The sequence below is a fragment of the Hydra vulgaris genome, chromosome 14 (genome assembly GCF_038396675.1).
Source record: "Hydra vulgaris chromosome 14, alternate assembly HydraT2T_AEP".
NCBI lineage: Eukaryota > Metazoa > Cnidaria > Hydrozoa > Anthoathecata > Hydridae > Hydra > Hydra vulgaris.
Window position 1 is genome coordinate 22333562 of NC_088933.1, and position 16613 is coordinate 22350174.

General features: G+C 29.3%; 1 protein-coding gene across 1 annotated transcript in view; it reads right to left on the minus strand.

Annotated features, from left to right (window-relative positions):
- LOC105845686 (general transcription factor 3C polypeptide 1) overlaps positions 1-16613 on the minus strand; it is a 141230-nt gene that overhangs the window by 29636 nt on the left and 94981 nt on the right. Inside the window, exons 23-27 of the mRNA XM_065817745.1 lie at positions 14709-14903; positions 12569-12700; positions 12320-12465; positions 9674-9896; positions 323-1379 (exon numbers count right to left, since the gene is read on the minus strand). Of these exons, the coding sequence (XP_065673817.1) occupies positions 323-1379; positions 9674-9896; positions 12320-12465; positions 12569-12700; positions 14709-14903 (1753 nt within the window). The remainder of the gene's footprint in view (positions 1-322; positions 1380-9673; positions 9897-12319; positions 12466-12568; positions 12701-14708; positions 14904-16613) is intronic.

Below are 16613 nucleotides of genomic sequence, written 5' to 3' on the forward strand. Positions count from 1 at the left end.
ATATTCAAATATAAATATCTGTGTGTACACACGTTATTTAAATAACCATTGCACACAATTAAAAGCAAACTATCGCACACAATTGTGATGTTCCATAAAAAAATTAATTTAAAAACAAATGCTTTAAAAGCTTAATTCTTGAAAATTATGTGTTACTCCTGTAAATCATATAAACATACAACTTTCATTTAATTGAAATGGGTTATTGCATTAAAAAAAAAAAGTATTACAATATAATAAAAAATCAATACTTTTTTCATAAAATTTAATTTAAAAAAACAAAATCAAAAGACAAACAAACAAACAAACAAAAAAACTTTACCCTCAATTTCTGGCTCATTGTTCTCTAAAAATCTCTGCCAAACAAGTTTTTGCTCAGTTTTGATTGGGGCTTTAAATTTCAATATACGATATGGAGAACTCTTCAAACATAAAGTTATCTGGAGCGGTTTAATAAGCATCAAATCATGAGTGTTCATAGCATTCGTTGGTATAGGTTGTTCATCAGATAAATCTCGATGAAAAGTTAGACTTGTTTGTGAAGCACAAAGTTTAGTATCTTTCAGTTGATTTATAGAAACCATTTTTTTCTTACTTGAATTTCGCAATGGTAAATCAGCTGTATATACAAGCTGCTTCACTAAGCTTTTGTTACAAGGCTTACAACGTTTTGAAAAAAAAGAACAGTTCAAACTTTTGTCACAAGAAATCAATTTTGATACAATGTATCCATAGTATTTTAATTGTTTCTCTTCTGCTTTACTAAACTTTACTTTTTTCTTGTTGTGATTTTCGTTTTCTGATATAACGTCAGATTTAACTGTACGCATGATTGTTTTGGGCTTTTTTATTATAGCAGCATCTTCTTTTTTATTACATATGTCTTCTGCTTTAATTAAGTTGTTTTCAGGTTTCTCAGCAGTGAAACATTTTTCAGATGTGAGATTCTCACATATAATGGGAATTCTAGATGCAACATTTTCAGATGGAAATAAAACCTGCTCACAATCTAAAGATCTCTTGGAATCTCTATCTGAAGATGAGACTTGCTTTCTTTCAAGTTTCGGTTCAATAAATGTTTTGGTCATGACATTTGCATTTTCTTTACTTAAATTAGGAGGATAATCAAGATACAGTGATTTTTCAAAATTGCCACTCTCATTATAATCTTTTTCAACGCTATCTTCTGAATGGTTTTCAATGTTTGAAAAATCTGTTTGATATCGCTTTTGAAAACTATCCATGTATGCTTTCCACCCTCTCTTTGCACGCTGCTCTAATGTAATTTTTTGAAAATTGCAGTCTCTCTCTTTTAAATCTTTTAAATGTGATTCATCACATGTCAGCATTTCATCTGGGAGAGTATAGTCCATGTTGACCTATTAATTGTGAGTTAAAAGTATTTAAAAACATATTTATACACAAATACACATATATTTATAAATATAAGATTTAAGTCAGCGTAGTCCTTATATTTTTCACACTTTATTTAAAAAAATGCTGACTTTAATCCAGACAGTTTTTCAGGCAAATCCCCAAAATGTTATATTTGTGACAAGTATATATTCTCTATGCACATAAATAGCTTATAAAATTCAATAATATTTTTTCCTATTTAAAAACTGAGATATTAATTTTTTGCAAGTAAACAACAATTAAAAGCAATCACAATTCACAATATAAAATACACAATTATGCTTTCTTGGTTCAATTTCGTGAACACTAAAATATTTAAATAAACAGGTTTTATACAAAAAAATGTCTTCTAACAATTTTAAAAATAAAAATTTTGTTAAAACTAATATCCATTTATATATCAATATACAATGAAACCAGAATAACAAACATATGAGCAAACATCTTTATTTTATAATATGTTGAAAAATGAATTCAAAAAAAATCAAATTTGAGTAGTTAAATATTCAACTTTTGATTTCTGCTGATTGACAAATTAATTTTTAACAGATTGTTATGAACTCAATACATTTTCAAAAAATTAAAAAAAGTAAACTATACTTGGTCAATTTAGAAGATAATTTGTAAAAATTAAGACATCTAAAAAAACCACAACACTGTTTTTGGTAAGTTTTTCATTTTTTACTAGAATTGAGGCATTCATTATAAGTCTTTTTTAAAACTGAAATTCATCAAAAATACTTTAAAACCTTGCAGTTGTTGCATTTGTTGAAGAAACAATAATTTGATAAGTCTGTACAAACAAAATTTGAAACTTTCTTGTCATCTTGTTATTTTATTGTTAGAATGTAAAGACTACAAAAAAAGGTTTTTTAAAAAAGTTTATCGATATTTACATTAACTTTATTTTTTTTACTAGTTGCTTGTTTTTTCATTGCTTTTATGGTTATAGTTAATTGAAATCCTTCATTATAACAATTTTGAATTGATGACTTTAATGGTTATTACAATATAATAATTTTAACTTTTAATTTTGAATTTTTATTAGAAAATAATTAAAAATTTTTAATTATTTTAACTTAAAAATTCTTACAAAACTAAGCAAAACTCTTAAAACAACTAAAATCATATAATATATTGAGCAACTTGCTCATTCCTGCACAGAAATCACGACAGAAGTTACAGCTGAGTTAATGGCGTAATATAGACAGGAACTGTTCTAGAAGAAAAATTTAGTTAACGGTCTCCCCCGCCCTGGAAAAATCTAGCAAAAATATTGCAGAATATAGGTGTATTTCCACAAAAAAATAATATCTGCTGTAAAAAACATTAAAAAAAAAAGTCCTCAATTGGGCAGCGCCCAAATCAACGCCCAAATATGATCAACGCTGTCAAAAATGGTCTAGAATAGCCTCTGATAGAGTAATAGAGTTGTAGCACTTTTTTAATAAAAAAATGTGAACAAATGTCTATGCAAATATATAACTTAAGAACACTTCAAAATTTTCAAAATACATAAAATTATATCAAGATTTACAGTTTTACTTTTACTTGAAAATAGAATTGCAGCAATATCTTCTTAACTTTGATTTATAGCATTTATTTTCCGTATTATAAATACACAACTTTATTTTATAAATATACACCCTTTGTTTATCAAATAGTAGTGTTGTGATTGAATCTGACTAAATCGACTTAAAGTCGACTAGTTGAAAGTCAAAACTAGTCACTTTTGAAAAATCAAATAGGCCATTTAATCAACTATGGATTTCCTACTATTCGACTAAAAGTCAATTTAGCTGAGAATATAGTTTTAAAATCCCTAAATCTCTTTAAAAAGTAAAAAGATAAGACATACTTTTGTTTACTCTCATAAGGTTTTTTTAATTCATCATCAATTTTTATGTTTAATTGAAGTCTCTGTTATTTCATTAAAAAATCTTTGTGTAAATATTTTTTTTGTTTACTCTATGCTTGCAATTTTCATAAATACTTCCATACAGGGCTGTTCCATGCTGGATTGGGGGAATGGGGCCCTAGAACAAAACTAAATTGTGAAGCTCTAAAATCTAATAGGCATCTATACAATAACATTGTAAATATGATTGTAAATTATAGATATTTAGCAAGTACTTAAGGCTAAATCATTTCTCCCTAAATCATTGTGAACAAATTGTCCTGTTGTCAGAGCGGCCCTGCTCTGAATTTGTATTGCTCCATTATTATTTAAATGAGATGAACTTAAAAAATAGAAGGCAAATGTAATTACAATTTATTTTGAAAAAAAAATTAATTTCCATATTTTGACAAAATCAAATTTTTTATTTAAAAGTTGTAACAACACTATTAAAAAGGGTTACAAAAAGAATGTATAGTATGCCTTAGTGGCTGATGTGGTTAGCTCGATGTACTACTGAATTGCATTGGGGGGTTTAAATCCTTTAGCTTGTATTTTAATTTATCTTTTTTAAATTTGTTTCAATTTTCTAAAATACAAAACAAATTTTATTAAGTTCTATAGATACTACATAAATAACATATTTAAAGATATTATATACTATTACAAACAAATGAGAGAGAACTTTGTGAAATGCTTAAAATTTCTAAAAACACAGGGAGAAATATGTTGTGCATGTCATAATAGAGATACTAATGTTATTAATGTGCTTAGGTAATTTGATAAGTCTGCGCGCTTGATACACATTAAAAAGACTACTTACAATTTTTATAGAAAAAAAAATTTTACATTCGAACTTTTATTTTTTTCAAAACTAATTAACGGGGCAAGGTCCTATTAAGCTGCAGATGGTCTGAAAAAATTTTAGCAAAAAATTAATAGAAACTAAATGTAGAAAAAAATTAACAAGATGGTCCCGCTTTTTTAACAGATGTTTACAATTATACAATAAGAAGTTATAAAGCATTGAAAATTAATTAAACAATTAAACATTAATTTGAACATTATTTTTTTATTATTGAACATTAATCATTAACTCAAAAACAAAGACATTTGGTTTGCTTTGCTAAAAATTATTGAAATAAAACGACTATATAAAGAATTTGAATAGAAATGGTCAGTGTGGAGTAGACTTACCATGACCCGTATTATAGGGGTCATGGTAAGTCTATTATTTGACGTATTTTTAGGTCTATTTCTATATGTTTTTTAAACTTGAGATATCAATTGCAATTAATTAACACATTTCAAGTGGGTATTCTTTTTATCATTTCAAAGGGTACTTATATCTGAAACACTAATAAAACACATAGCCATTTGCGCAACCGCTACTGAAACTGTTAAAGTTTTTAAATTTAGTTCTGTTACAAAAAATTTTTTCCATAAATCTAAAACATGATTCAAAAAACTATACATAACAACAGAATAAATATATATATATATATATATATATATATATATATATATATATATATATATATATATATATATATATATATATATATATATATATATATATATATAGATCTATAGTTTGTTGTCTTTGGGAAGAGCGGAAGGAAAAAAGTGATTCTTACGCCAACACATACGTCACTTTTAATTACTTTTGACTTTCGTCCAACATTTGCGTGTTGGACAAAAGTAAAAACCATTAATTTAATTACAAATAAATCGTTTTAAAAAAAAACCACAAAAATGCAAATTAAATTGACCAGAATGTTTTAAAAACATTCTGAATGTTTTTAACAATATAAACAATGTTTTTTTTTTTTTTTTTTTTAATAAAATGTTTTTATTTTCAATTTTTTTAATAAAATGTTTTTTTTTTTTTTTTTTTTTACTGTAAATCATGCGCGGAGTGTTGCTACATCGACTATCTTATAGCCTGACTCGCAGGGGAGTGCTGCTGCATCGACTGACAAATAGCCTGACTCGCAAGGGAGTGCTGCTACATCGACTACCTTTTAGCCTGACCCGCAAGGGAGTGTTTGGGGCAGGCAGTCTCTCAATTAATAAAAAAAAATAAATTCCGATCTTGCATTTTAATTTTTACTTTTTGTCAACAAAATATGGAAAAAACTTTCGGACAACATCTACGGGTTGTATATATATATATATATATATATATATATATATATATATATATATATATATATATATATATATATATATATATATCAAGACCAAGACTAAGACCCAGACTTTAGGCTTCAAAACGAATACCAAGACCAAGGCATTTAAATATGAGTCTCGAGGCATCTTGAGACCAAGTTGGAAGTTACTGGAAGAGAAAAGATGAAGATTTTAGAGCAGGATAACAATTGACAGACGACTTAAAAGATTGCAAATTATATAAATCAGGAAAGCAAGATGTAGGAAGCGAATTGGAAGCGAATTCCATAAAACTGATGTTCAAATAAAAAATCTAGAAAAAAAGTTTTTGGAGCACTTAGGAACAGTCACAGAAAAAGGATAAGACTTAATTGAATAACAAGTAACATGACAATGAATTTTATTAGATGGCACAAGAGACACAAGCTTTTTAGAGCAGTGCCCATTATAGTATTTGTAGAAAAGAGAAAAAACAACATTACGACGATGTGATAATGGTTGGAGGTTCGCTGCAAGAGCAGGTCCAACTATGCAGAGCATTTTTGCAGAAAAGACATCATTAAATGATCTGTCCCAGATCATTTAATGATGTCTTTTCTGGAAACAGTATTCTATACAAGGCCAGATTTGAGATTTATAGAGATAGAGAACGGAATGCGGAGTAAGAAAGTGTCGAGCTCAATAAAGCGATGCAACCTTAGCAGATGTTAACTTTACAACACATTTTATATATGGTTTGCAAGACAGATCAGAAGTAAGAGTTAATCCTAGAAGATGAAGGATACATGACTCATCGAGTACATTACCATTCATAAATATAGAAAGATCTAAATTATTGCAATAACAATCAGCTGAAAAATATTGAGTTTTATCTGAATTAAAGTTCACCAGCCAATTCATCTAAATTAAAGTTCTCCAAGCAATCAGAGTGTTGGCTTCTTATCATGACAAGAATGAATGGTAATATTATCAGCAAACAATGCCACCTTAGATGTGAGAATATCTGGAAAATCATTAATGTAAATTAAAAAGAGTATAGGGCCAAGGATTTAAATTTGATAAACCCCTGAAGTAACAGGATAGGAAGAAGAGTGCTGTCTATCAAGGACAACTTTTATACTACAATTAGAAAGTAAGGATTTAATAATCTTAATGATGTTACCAGATACACCGTAAGAAGAAAGCTTATGGAATAGGCCAACATGCCAAACTTCATCAAAAGCTTTAGAAATGTCAAGAGCAATAGCCTTAACCTCTCCACCTTTATCTAATACACAATAAAATCTATCAGTTATTACTGTTAGCAAATCAGCTGTAGAACAAGAAGATAAAAATCCATATTGATGATCAGAAAGAAAGTTATTAGATTCAAGATGAGAGATTAAGTGTTTGTCAATTAAAGATTCACAAATCTTGCTTATGATAGGAAGAAGATCGCTCAACAAACCAGATCGCTCTCCAAAATTTTTGAAAATAGGGATAACAGATGCCGTTTTCCAGCACTTTGGAAAACAAGACTCTAATAAGTACTTGTTAAATAGTTTTAAAAGTAAAGATGACAGCTCCGGAGAACACTTCTTCAAGACTATAACAGGTATGTTGTCTGGACCACAGACTGTAGAAGGGTATTGAATATCAAGCAATGGATCAACCTGTTTGATGGCTAAATCAGGTAGAATGCAACAGTGGAATCAAGAGATGATATTGATGAAAAGTTCTTAGCAAAGAATTCAGATTTGTCTTTAAGTGAGGTGACAAAGTCTGAACCATACAAGAGAGGTGGCATAACAGATTTGTCCTTATTATTGATACTATTAAAGATTCTCCAAAAGTCACGAGAGCCTAATTTTTGTGATGAAACACGAGATTTCATGACCTGAAAATAGTGGGCTTTGGCATTGGACAAAATTTTTTTTACAATGGTTTCTAGCAGTAATAAACAGACATCTATTTTCTGGAGAATTATTTTGCTGATAGATATTGAAGTAACGGTTTCGATTGGAAATTGCAGCAGCACAATGTGAGGAAAACCACGGAGAAGAGTGAGGCTTGACTTAGAATCATCGAGAGGGAATAAAGGTTTCATGCCAGCCTGAATCCATAAAGTTATGTAAGAAGCACATTTGTCAGCAGGAAGACGAAAGCTTTCTACCCAAGGGCCATCACAAAGAAAATCACAGAATAAGTCCCAGTCAACTTTAAGGTAGCTGTAAGAGGTATGATAATAGGGGGATTCAGATGAAGAAGAAGAATGAGATAACAGTTTCAGAGAGATCAAACCGTGATCAGAAGCACCTAAGGGTGAATGCGGAGAAACTGAGCACTGACTAGGATCAGAAACAAGACAAAAGTCAAGTAGAGAAGATAAATGATTCAGGTTGTCTGGAAAGCGAGTTGGGAAGTTGACTATTTGAGTTAGGAATTGAGAAAGGCTAAAGTTGTGGGCTTTAATGTCTGCAGAGCCACTGACACTTGAGCCAAGCCATTCAGAGTGATGAGCATTAAAGTCACCAACAACAATGTTGGCTGATGGATAAAGAAAGAGGGCTCGTTCAATATGATCAGAAATAACATCAAAAAGAGTACAGTCTTGAGATGAAGGAGAGCAATATAAAACAATGATGAAAGCAATAGGGTGAAGTGGTGCTAAACGAAAGCACATAAAAGAATACTCTGTTCTGTGGATTCAAATCTAGTTTCCCAACAAATAAGTGAACTCTTTCGAATGTAAATGCCCAGGCCAAGCATGTGGCTATTGGAGTTTTTACAAATCAAAAAAAAAGATAACCATCAACACTAAGATCACAAGATGAGACAGCTAAATTCAAATTAGTCTCTCAAAGAGCAAGTAGGTCTGGTGAACTTTGCAAGAGATAAGATTCAACAGAAGAAAAGGTTTAGAGGACTTGGTGATGATGATAGTTTTTTGTGTTTTATAGTTTATGGTACTTTATTTATTTTTAAATTTGTTAAAGAACTCGACTCAAAGCATAGATAGTACTTAGTACACTGTTTAATAGCTCAAGCAACTGCCCCATTACTATTAATAAACCATAAGCCATAACAAAGGGCTCCAAATGTGGCCTTGACAATGCACACCAAAAGTACAAACAGGGACACCATCCATGCGCAACATGTCAATACTTTGATATTTTTCAGCTGTTGATGGAATCAGCCTCTCTGAGAGCTACCACAGAGTTCGGGAAACCTGACTACCAGTCAGCCTCAGAACCATAAAACTGAGTTTTAGAGCTGTACCCTCATTAGGAGATAATAGAATGAGTTGCATAGTCATAAAAACAGAGACACAAGTAAAACCCATGCATTGAGTCAAGAAGATCCAGCATTCAACATACATGTGTCAGCCTAATAGATGAAGAAGGGGTGTGAGGCTGGTCAACAGATAGAATTTGTTTACCCTTTTGATACCAGATAGAATCCGTTTACCCCTAGTTGCCATTGTTAAGGGCAAGAAGTAATCCAGTATTTTTAATATTAATAATAACAATAAACTTTTTAACTTTCAGCTAAAGTTTTTTTTAACAGTGATAATAATATATTAAAACTACTCATTAAATAAGCAAAAGGTAAAATTAATTTTTATAAAAGTTTTACATTTTGCAAGCAAAAAGTAAAGCAAGCATGCGAAATATTTCAGTATTAGATTGTGTTGATATTGGTGTTTTAGATTATAAAAGTTATAAATGGAGTGCAGTTATATAAAATTTGTGTTTTTATTTAATAAGCACTCTGTGGTTATATTTTTTACACCACAAGAATCAGCTGTCAAAATGTGCTTAAAACCTCACTCACTGATAGCAACACATAAACAACATAAACTAGTACTAATACTAAGTCCGGCATTGCAAAAGTCAAAATATTATCTTGAAAGTTTGCTAAATGCAGAATGCTCAAGGGAGTTCAGAGAAAATAATATTAAACTTTTATTTTTGGAAGTGTAATGTATTATTGATATATATATAATAATGTATACATTGAATAAGAAAAAAGGTGGCAAAGTTGTAGATTTTCCACTCCTAAAAAACAGAACTGCATATATATATATATATATATATATATATATATATATATATATATATATATATATATATATATATATATATATATATATATTCATACATACCTGCACAAGAAGCATATATGTATTCTGTTTCCAAAATTTCTTACCTTTTTAGAGATTATTGCACTGATTAAGAAAGCCGAATGTCCACCTAGAATTGAATCAAAATTCAGCCTCAAAGTTCCACTAAAATTAACATCAGGCATATCAATGATATCTTGCTCTTTTATCTGTTTAGAATGTTCTTTTCCTTCTCTAATTTGAACATAAAAAGCACGAGCCAAAGAAAAAACTTTCATGGGAATAACAGAACTTAAAACACGCTCATATCTTTAATGGAAAAAAAAAATAATTTTTTTTTAGTTTTTATTGTAATAATTTTACAATAATTAATAGTTAATAATGTTTAATAGTTAACATATGTTAATTTTTTTTTAGTTAAAAAAAATTAAAATACTTTGAACAGGCTTCAAACAACCGTTTATGTTGGGAGTCACTTTTATGTTTATATTGGGAGCTACTTATATTTTTACGCTGCTTTTTAACTCATTTTCCACAATAAAAGAGAAAACAGACTTTTTTTCAACTAATTTATTTCAAACAAGGCTACAAGCTACCACTATTTAAGTTAGGAGAAAATAAATAAAATTGTTATAAAGAAAATGTTTGACAGAAGATTTAAATAACTGTAGATGGTCAAAGTTAGAAAAACATGAAGATAGAATTCCAGTTAATGCGGTATTAGTGTATTGGTAAAGGGCTTTCTCTACAACAGAGAAGTTCAGTGTTCGATCCCCATCATGTCCCTGGTAGTAATGCACTTGACTTGTTTCTTTACACAGCAGCCTTGTTTGTCAAAGTTCATATTCTGGAGTGATTTGCAAAGAAAGAAACGAAAAAAAGATTTTAGAGCATGATAGGACAGAGTAAAAGATTTAAACCTTTGAAGGATGAGTGATTGAGTTTTGGTTGATGGAACAAAAGATAATAGCTTTTTTGAGCAGCAACCATTACAGTATTTGTAGAAAAGAGAAAGTGATATAACATTACAACAATGGGGCAGAGGGTCAAGTTTAGCAGCAATAGTAGATCTTATTACATTTAAAATACATTTTTAGATCTTGTCTAGAAGAAAAATAGCATCATTAGAAGAACCAATCCAAATATGACAATAGTATTCCATGTAGGAATAAATTTTTAGAAGTGAAATTTGGAGTAAGGATATTATGAGCATGATAAAGAGGGGTAAGTTTAGCAGGTGCAAATTTTGCAATGGTTCGTATACCATATCCACAAGAGATCAGCTTGAACAATAATCTAAGAAGACATAAAGTAGAGAATTAAGTATGAGTATTGCCATTTATCAATATAGGAACATTAACAATAGTGCAATAATTGTTTGCAGTAAATAACTTTTTTTTAGAGTTTAAATTCACAAGCAACTGCAAGTCCTAAGCTGCTAAAAAAGTGAGATCAGATTCAAGATTGGCTACCTGTTCTAAGCAACCAAAAAATGATAATTTTCAGGAAGATCAATAATATAGATGAGAAGCAATACAGGACCAAGGATAAAGCTTCGTGTTACCTTAGAAGTTTTTGGAAATTAAGAAGAGCTTTCAAACACATTTTTAACACTGCAGTTAAAAAAAGGAATATTAAAGAAAAAAATCTTAAAAACATTCATAGATACACCAAATGAAGAAAGGTTTTGAAGAAGCTTGAATTTATCAAAAGCCTTTGGTATGTTAAGAGTAATAGCCCTTGCCTCGCTACCTTTATCTAAGGCACAATAAAAACTTTCATCTATGACAGTTAACAAGTCATCTGTAGAATGTGAACATTAAAATCTGTAAAAATTTTATCAGAGAGTAAGTTGTTTGATTTAAGATGAGATATTAGATTGTAGTTAAAGCTTCAAAAACCTTGCTAATAATGGAGAAAAGACTGATTGGTCTATAGTAACTAGAGTCAGAGTTTAACTAACTATTGCCCATGGACTGTCATGAAGAAAATCACAAAAGGAGTTTTAAAAGTCAGCTTCAGGGTAGTAGTAAGCAATGATTTGGATAATCTGAAGAAGCATTATATAAAGGTTTTAGGGAAATCATAAGACTTAAAACAAAACTGTATGAGCCAAGAAAAAATGAGGACAACACATTCCAAAGCATTAATTTTCAAGGAAAAAAAACTTATAGTTTGATATATAAAATTAATATTTAAATAAAAATGAAATATTGAAATTAAAAGAATGTAAATCACACAGTATTGTGTTTTAGTTAATAAAACAAGATGAAGTAGCTTGCTTAAAGGGTAACTATCATTATTATTAATTATATTATTATTATTAATTATAATATATTTTATATATATATATATATATATATATATATATATATATATATATATATATATATATATATATATATATATATATATATATATATATAGATATTATATATTATTATTAATTATAATATAATTATTATATGTTTATATAAAACTATATAATTATGATATAGTTATAATACAAAATATTAAAAAATTTGTGAATAATAGTTAAATTATAAACTATAAATAAATCATTTATCATATATTATTATACCATGTCCTCTTTTTTCTCCTGTGTCTTAAAGGTTTTATGTAAAAAATCAACAACAACAAAAAAGTATAACAACCAGTATTTATTGATGTTTTAAGATTATAAATATTAAAGAAAAAAAAAATTCAATTTAAAAAAAATATTTTAAAATTACGTATTAGAAAATGAAAACTTTGTAGAGCAAATTGGCAATGTTTGGATCTTTTGCATGTTAGGAATACGTATTTTCGTCAAAAGCCTGTTATTTTTATAAAAGTCAACAGCTTCTTTCAACTCTAAGACAGGGTAGGCACTAAACATCTACAAATAGAATTTTTTAAAAATTGTTAAATGATTTTAAAAAATGAAGTTATTGAAACAAGTATGGTAAGTACTACCTTTAAAAAAGCATTGATAAACATACCAAAAATGATGCTGTTGGAACATAATATGAAGATTTGTGTGCAGTAAGTGCATTATGAATAAGATCTCGTAGCATAATAACACGCACAGATCTTTCAGTTCTTTTACACTTATTTGAAAGAACACTATTTTCCTGTATAAAAAAAGAAAAGAAAAGAGATTTATATATAAAAATATGATTTAAAAACAAAAGAACCACTATTTAAGTCGATTTAAGATGTGACCACTGTTTAAGATGCTACCACTATTTAAGATGCGATCACTATTTAAGATGCAATCATTATTTAAGATGTGACCACTATTTAAGATGTGACCACTATTTAAGATGTGACCATTATTTAAGATGTGACCTCTATTTAAGATGCAACCACTATTTAAGATATAACAAATGACCATGTTCTAGTCCAGGCTTAAGGACCGGCGGATATTCATTAAAATTCGGCTTACGAAGTTTACTGAAAGACGAAGTCGACTTCGGCTTTGACTTTGGTGCCGAAGTTGAAATAGAAATTTGGCTTTCAGTTAAATTGGGTAATAGTTTCAAAATTTCATTTAACTTTCAGTTAAATTCGAAAGCTATCAAGTTTTTTTCAATTTATAAAGACGAATAATTATGAAATATATTATATGTTTTATGTATATCAACCTATTTCTATTGGTTACAACCATCTTTTAATTCTTTAACTCCGAAAAGTGTTTCGGAGTTAAAGGGATAAGAGAGGGTTGTATCCATGCGGTAGTGGTGTAGTGGTAAGAGCGCTTGCTTTGTTAGCAAGAGGTTCGGAGTTCGACTCCCACCACGTCCCTGGAAGTACCGCGCTCAACTTAGTTTCCTCGCGCAGCGGCCTTGTTCGGCAAGGTTCGTGTTTCGGAGTTAAAGAGTTGAGAGAGGGTTGCACCACAAATAACAACTAAAAAAAAAAAAAAAATAAGTAGCCTCCTCGACTGGAGTGGCCCCCTCGGGCCTTGGGGAGGTGAATAATCTAAAAAAAAATAAAAAAAAAAAAAAAAAAAAAAAAAAAAACAGTAAAAGAAGTAGCTTCCTCAACTAAAGTAGCTCACTCAGCCTTGGGAACATGATTTCAGTTAAAAAAAAAAAAAAACATGTTGAAAATAAATTTGTCTTACAGAGTCAATATTCGATAAGTCTTTTTTAGACACTAAGTCTAATCATCACTTATTAAATCTTATTTATCGCTTCCAGAAAATCCTGAAGGTAAAATCAGGTGAATATTTAACCTAATATTCTTAATGATCCTTTTTCCTTTATAAAATCGACAATCAAAATTTTTCATTAAATGTTGTAAACGATTTTTTGTTCATGTTCGTTCAAAAATATTTGGAGTTGCAAAGATTCCATAACTTAAATTCTTATTATTACTGAATGTTCAAATTCTTTATTTCGACGCAAATTGTTTTTTGTAAGCATATATATTTTTAATAAATTAAAATTTACTTGGCTTCACTTGTTCTTCGCCGTGTTTTGAATTATGGTTAATTACAAGCTAAAAAATAATAATTTTAGTTTATACAAAACAATTATATAGCAACCCCGACGCAGTGGTTAGAGCGGTTGCTTTAAAAGCAAGAGACCCAGGATTCAAAACAAGCTCTGGGCATATTTCGCACCACCGGTAAAGAAGGAGGTTTGAACTTCCTAGTTTAATACTTTTCTGATGTACTTCATGGCAAAACCATAAGGTTTTCTTTAAATTAAATTTTTTTTTTAAAATCCAAATTTGGCTTTCAGTAAAATTCAGTTTAGAAGTCTAAATTTGTCTTTCAATTAAATTTGGGCTACATATATGGCTTAAATTCATCTTTCAGTTAAATTTGGTCTACGCATGATCTAAATTTGTCTTTGATTTAAATTTGAGTCCTAAAATGTCAACTTCGCTGGTTTTTATCCAAGCCTAGATTTTTGGCCTTGAGCAACTTTGATTACTTGCTAAACAGTTTGGCCTTTCTTGATAGCAAAATCAATTATGATATGTTTTACAGTTGTTAATTGCTTATATTTTTTATGCTACATTATGAAACAATATCAAATGAAAATAAACTAAATTAAAAAATTTAATAAACTGAAACAATATTTTTTTAAATAAAAATACAAATACACAAAGTAAAGAAGAAGAAAATACCTCTTGATCATCATTAAATTTATGAGCATACACCAACTTATAGTTCTCCTGCAATTCTTTCATTGTGCTTGGAAATTGATTAGTATCTAACTGAGGGTTAAAATGCTGGCTGTATGTTTTTCTCAAAGTAATAAATGCATCTTCCATTTTTTCTTTCCAGTTAGCCGAAGTACATTCCAGGTTTGCCATAAATTCCTATATATATATAAATATGTATATATATATATATATATATATATATATATATATATATATATATATATATATATATATACACACACACACACAAACACATACACATTTATGGTGTCTCAAAAAATTATCCGACCAAACATTTTTTTTCAAAAAATAAATGTTTAAATTATACTAAAAACAATGAATAATGGTAATTACTTTGTCTGTGATTTTATTTCTGTTGGGAATAGGATGTTATTTATCATTCCTTTTTTTTGATTCATGCTTCAGTTGGTTTATTATTTGCCCTAAAAGAAACTTAGTGTTGAATAGGCTTGTAAAAAAATTATCTGACTAAGCGATATTTAGGTAACTTTTTGTCAATTTTATGTGAAATTCATTGAAACTTTGACAATTAATGAAATTGCATAACAAAAAACTCGAATTATGTTTTTTAGTAAAATAGCTGGAGGTAAACGTCATTGGACTATTGCTCAAATAAATTTAGCTGTTGATCTAGTCAATCAGGGTAAAACTTAGCACCAGGTGCAGCAAAAGAATTTCGCATAATACAGTATCCGACATAATAAAGAAGTATAATTTGATCAGAAAATCACCCCACAATAGATGGGCATGGTCACAAAAAGAAGACTTCTAACAGTTTTGATAAAAACTTAATCATTTGTATGTTATGTATATGTGCTTATCATGTGTGATTGTTTTTCCATTTTAGGATTCATATAAATATATATAAGAGTGTATCTTTTTGACTAGCGGCTTTCGACATGTTTTGTTGATGGGACGTCTTTTTTTTTTTGTTATGGTCTCAAAATTACGTTTAATTCGGACCGTAGAGAAAGCTTTACTTTTTCGGAAACTTCGATTTAGATATGGTCTCAAAGTTACCTTTAATTCGGACCGTAGAGAAGACTTTACTTCTTAAATAATTCACATAATTTATTATCTCAAACTTGGCAGCTAGAGCAGATCCATTGCGCTACATATGTCTTTAGACCTTGTTTAGGAAAGAAAGAGCATCTTAGAAGAACTAGCTCAAATATGACAACAATATTCCATAAAAAGGACAAACAGAAATAATTTTTAATAAATAACAATATTTTTCCAAGAAAAAATTGCTTTATTTCTGCTTGAGAAACAGGCCTGAAAGAGGATTATAGAATCAAAATTATCAAATCAGACAATCAGAAATTGTATCTGAGAGAAAATCAGAGTTTGTTAAGAAGTTCAAAAACATGCTGTTAAATTTCTAGAAAAAGATTCTGGGAGCAACGAATCGAAATTCAATTTAAAATTATCTGACAGCACGCAAAAAGTGTGGAGAAAAGCCAGAGAAGCCTACAAATTAAGCTGCATGGGAGAAACTGTCAAGCATCACGTCTGTGATGCTTGACAGTTTCTCCCATGCAGTGGGAGATATTGACTCTGTAAGACAAATTTATTTTCAACATGTTTTTTTTTTTTTTAACTGAAATCATGTTCCCAAGGCTGAGTGAGCTACTTTAGTTGAGGAAGCTACTTCTTTTACTGGTTACAACCCTCTCTTATCCCTTTAACTCCGAAACACTTTTCGGAGTTAAAGAATTACTGTCAAGGTGGTAATGTGATGGTATGGGGTTCTATGGCCTGGAAGGATGTCAGAAAACTCCAATTTATTGATTCTAAAATGTATCAGGTGAAATACATATTAAATTTTGGACCAAAATATTTGAG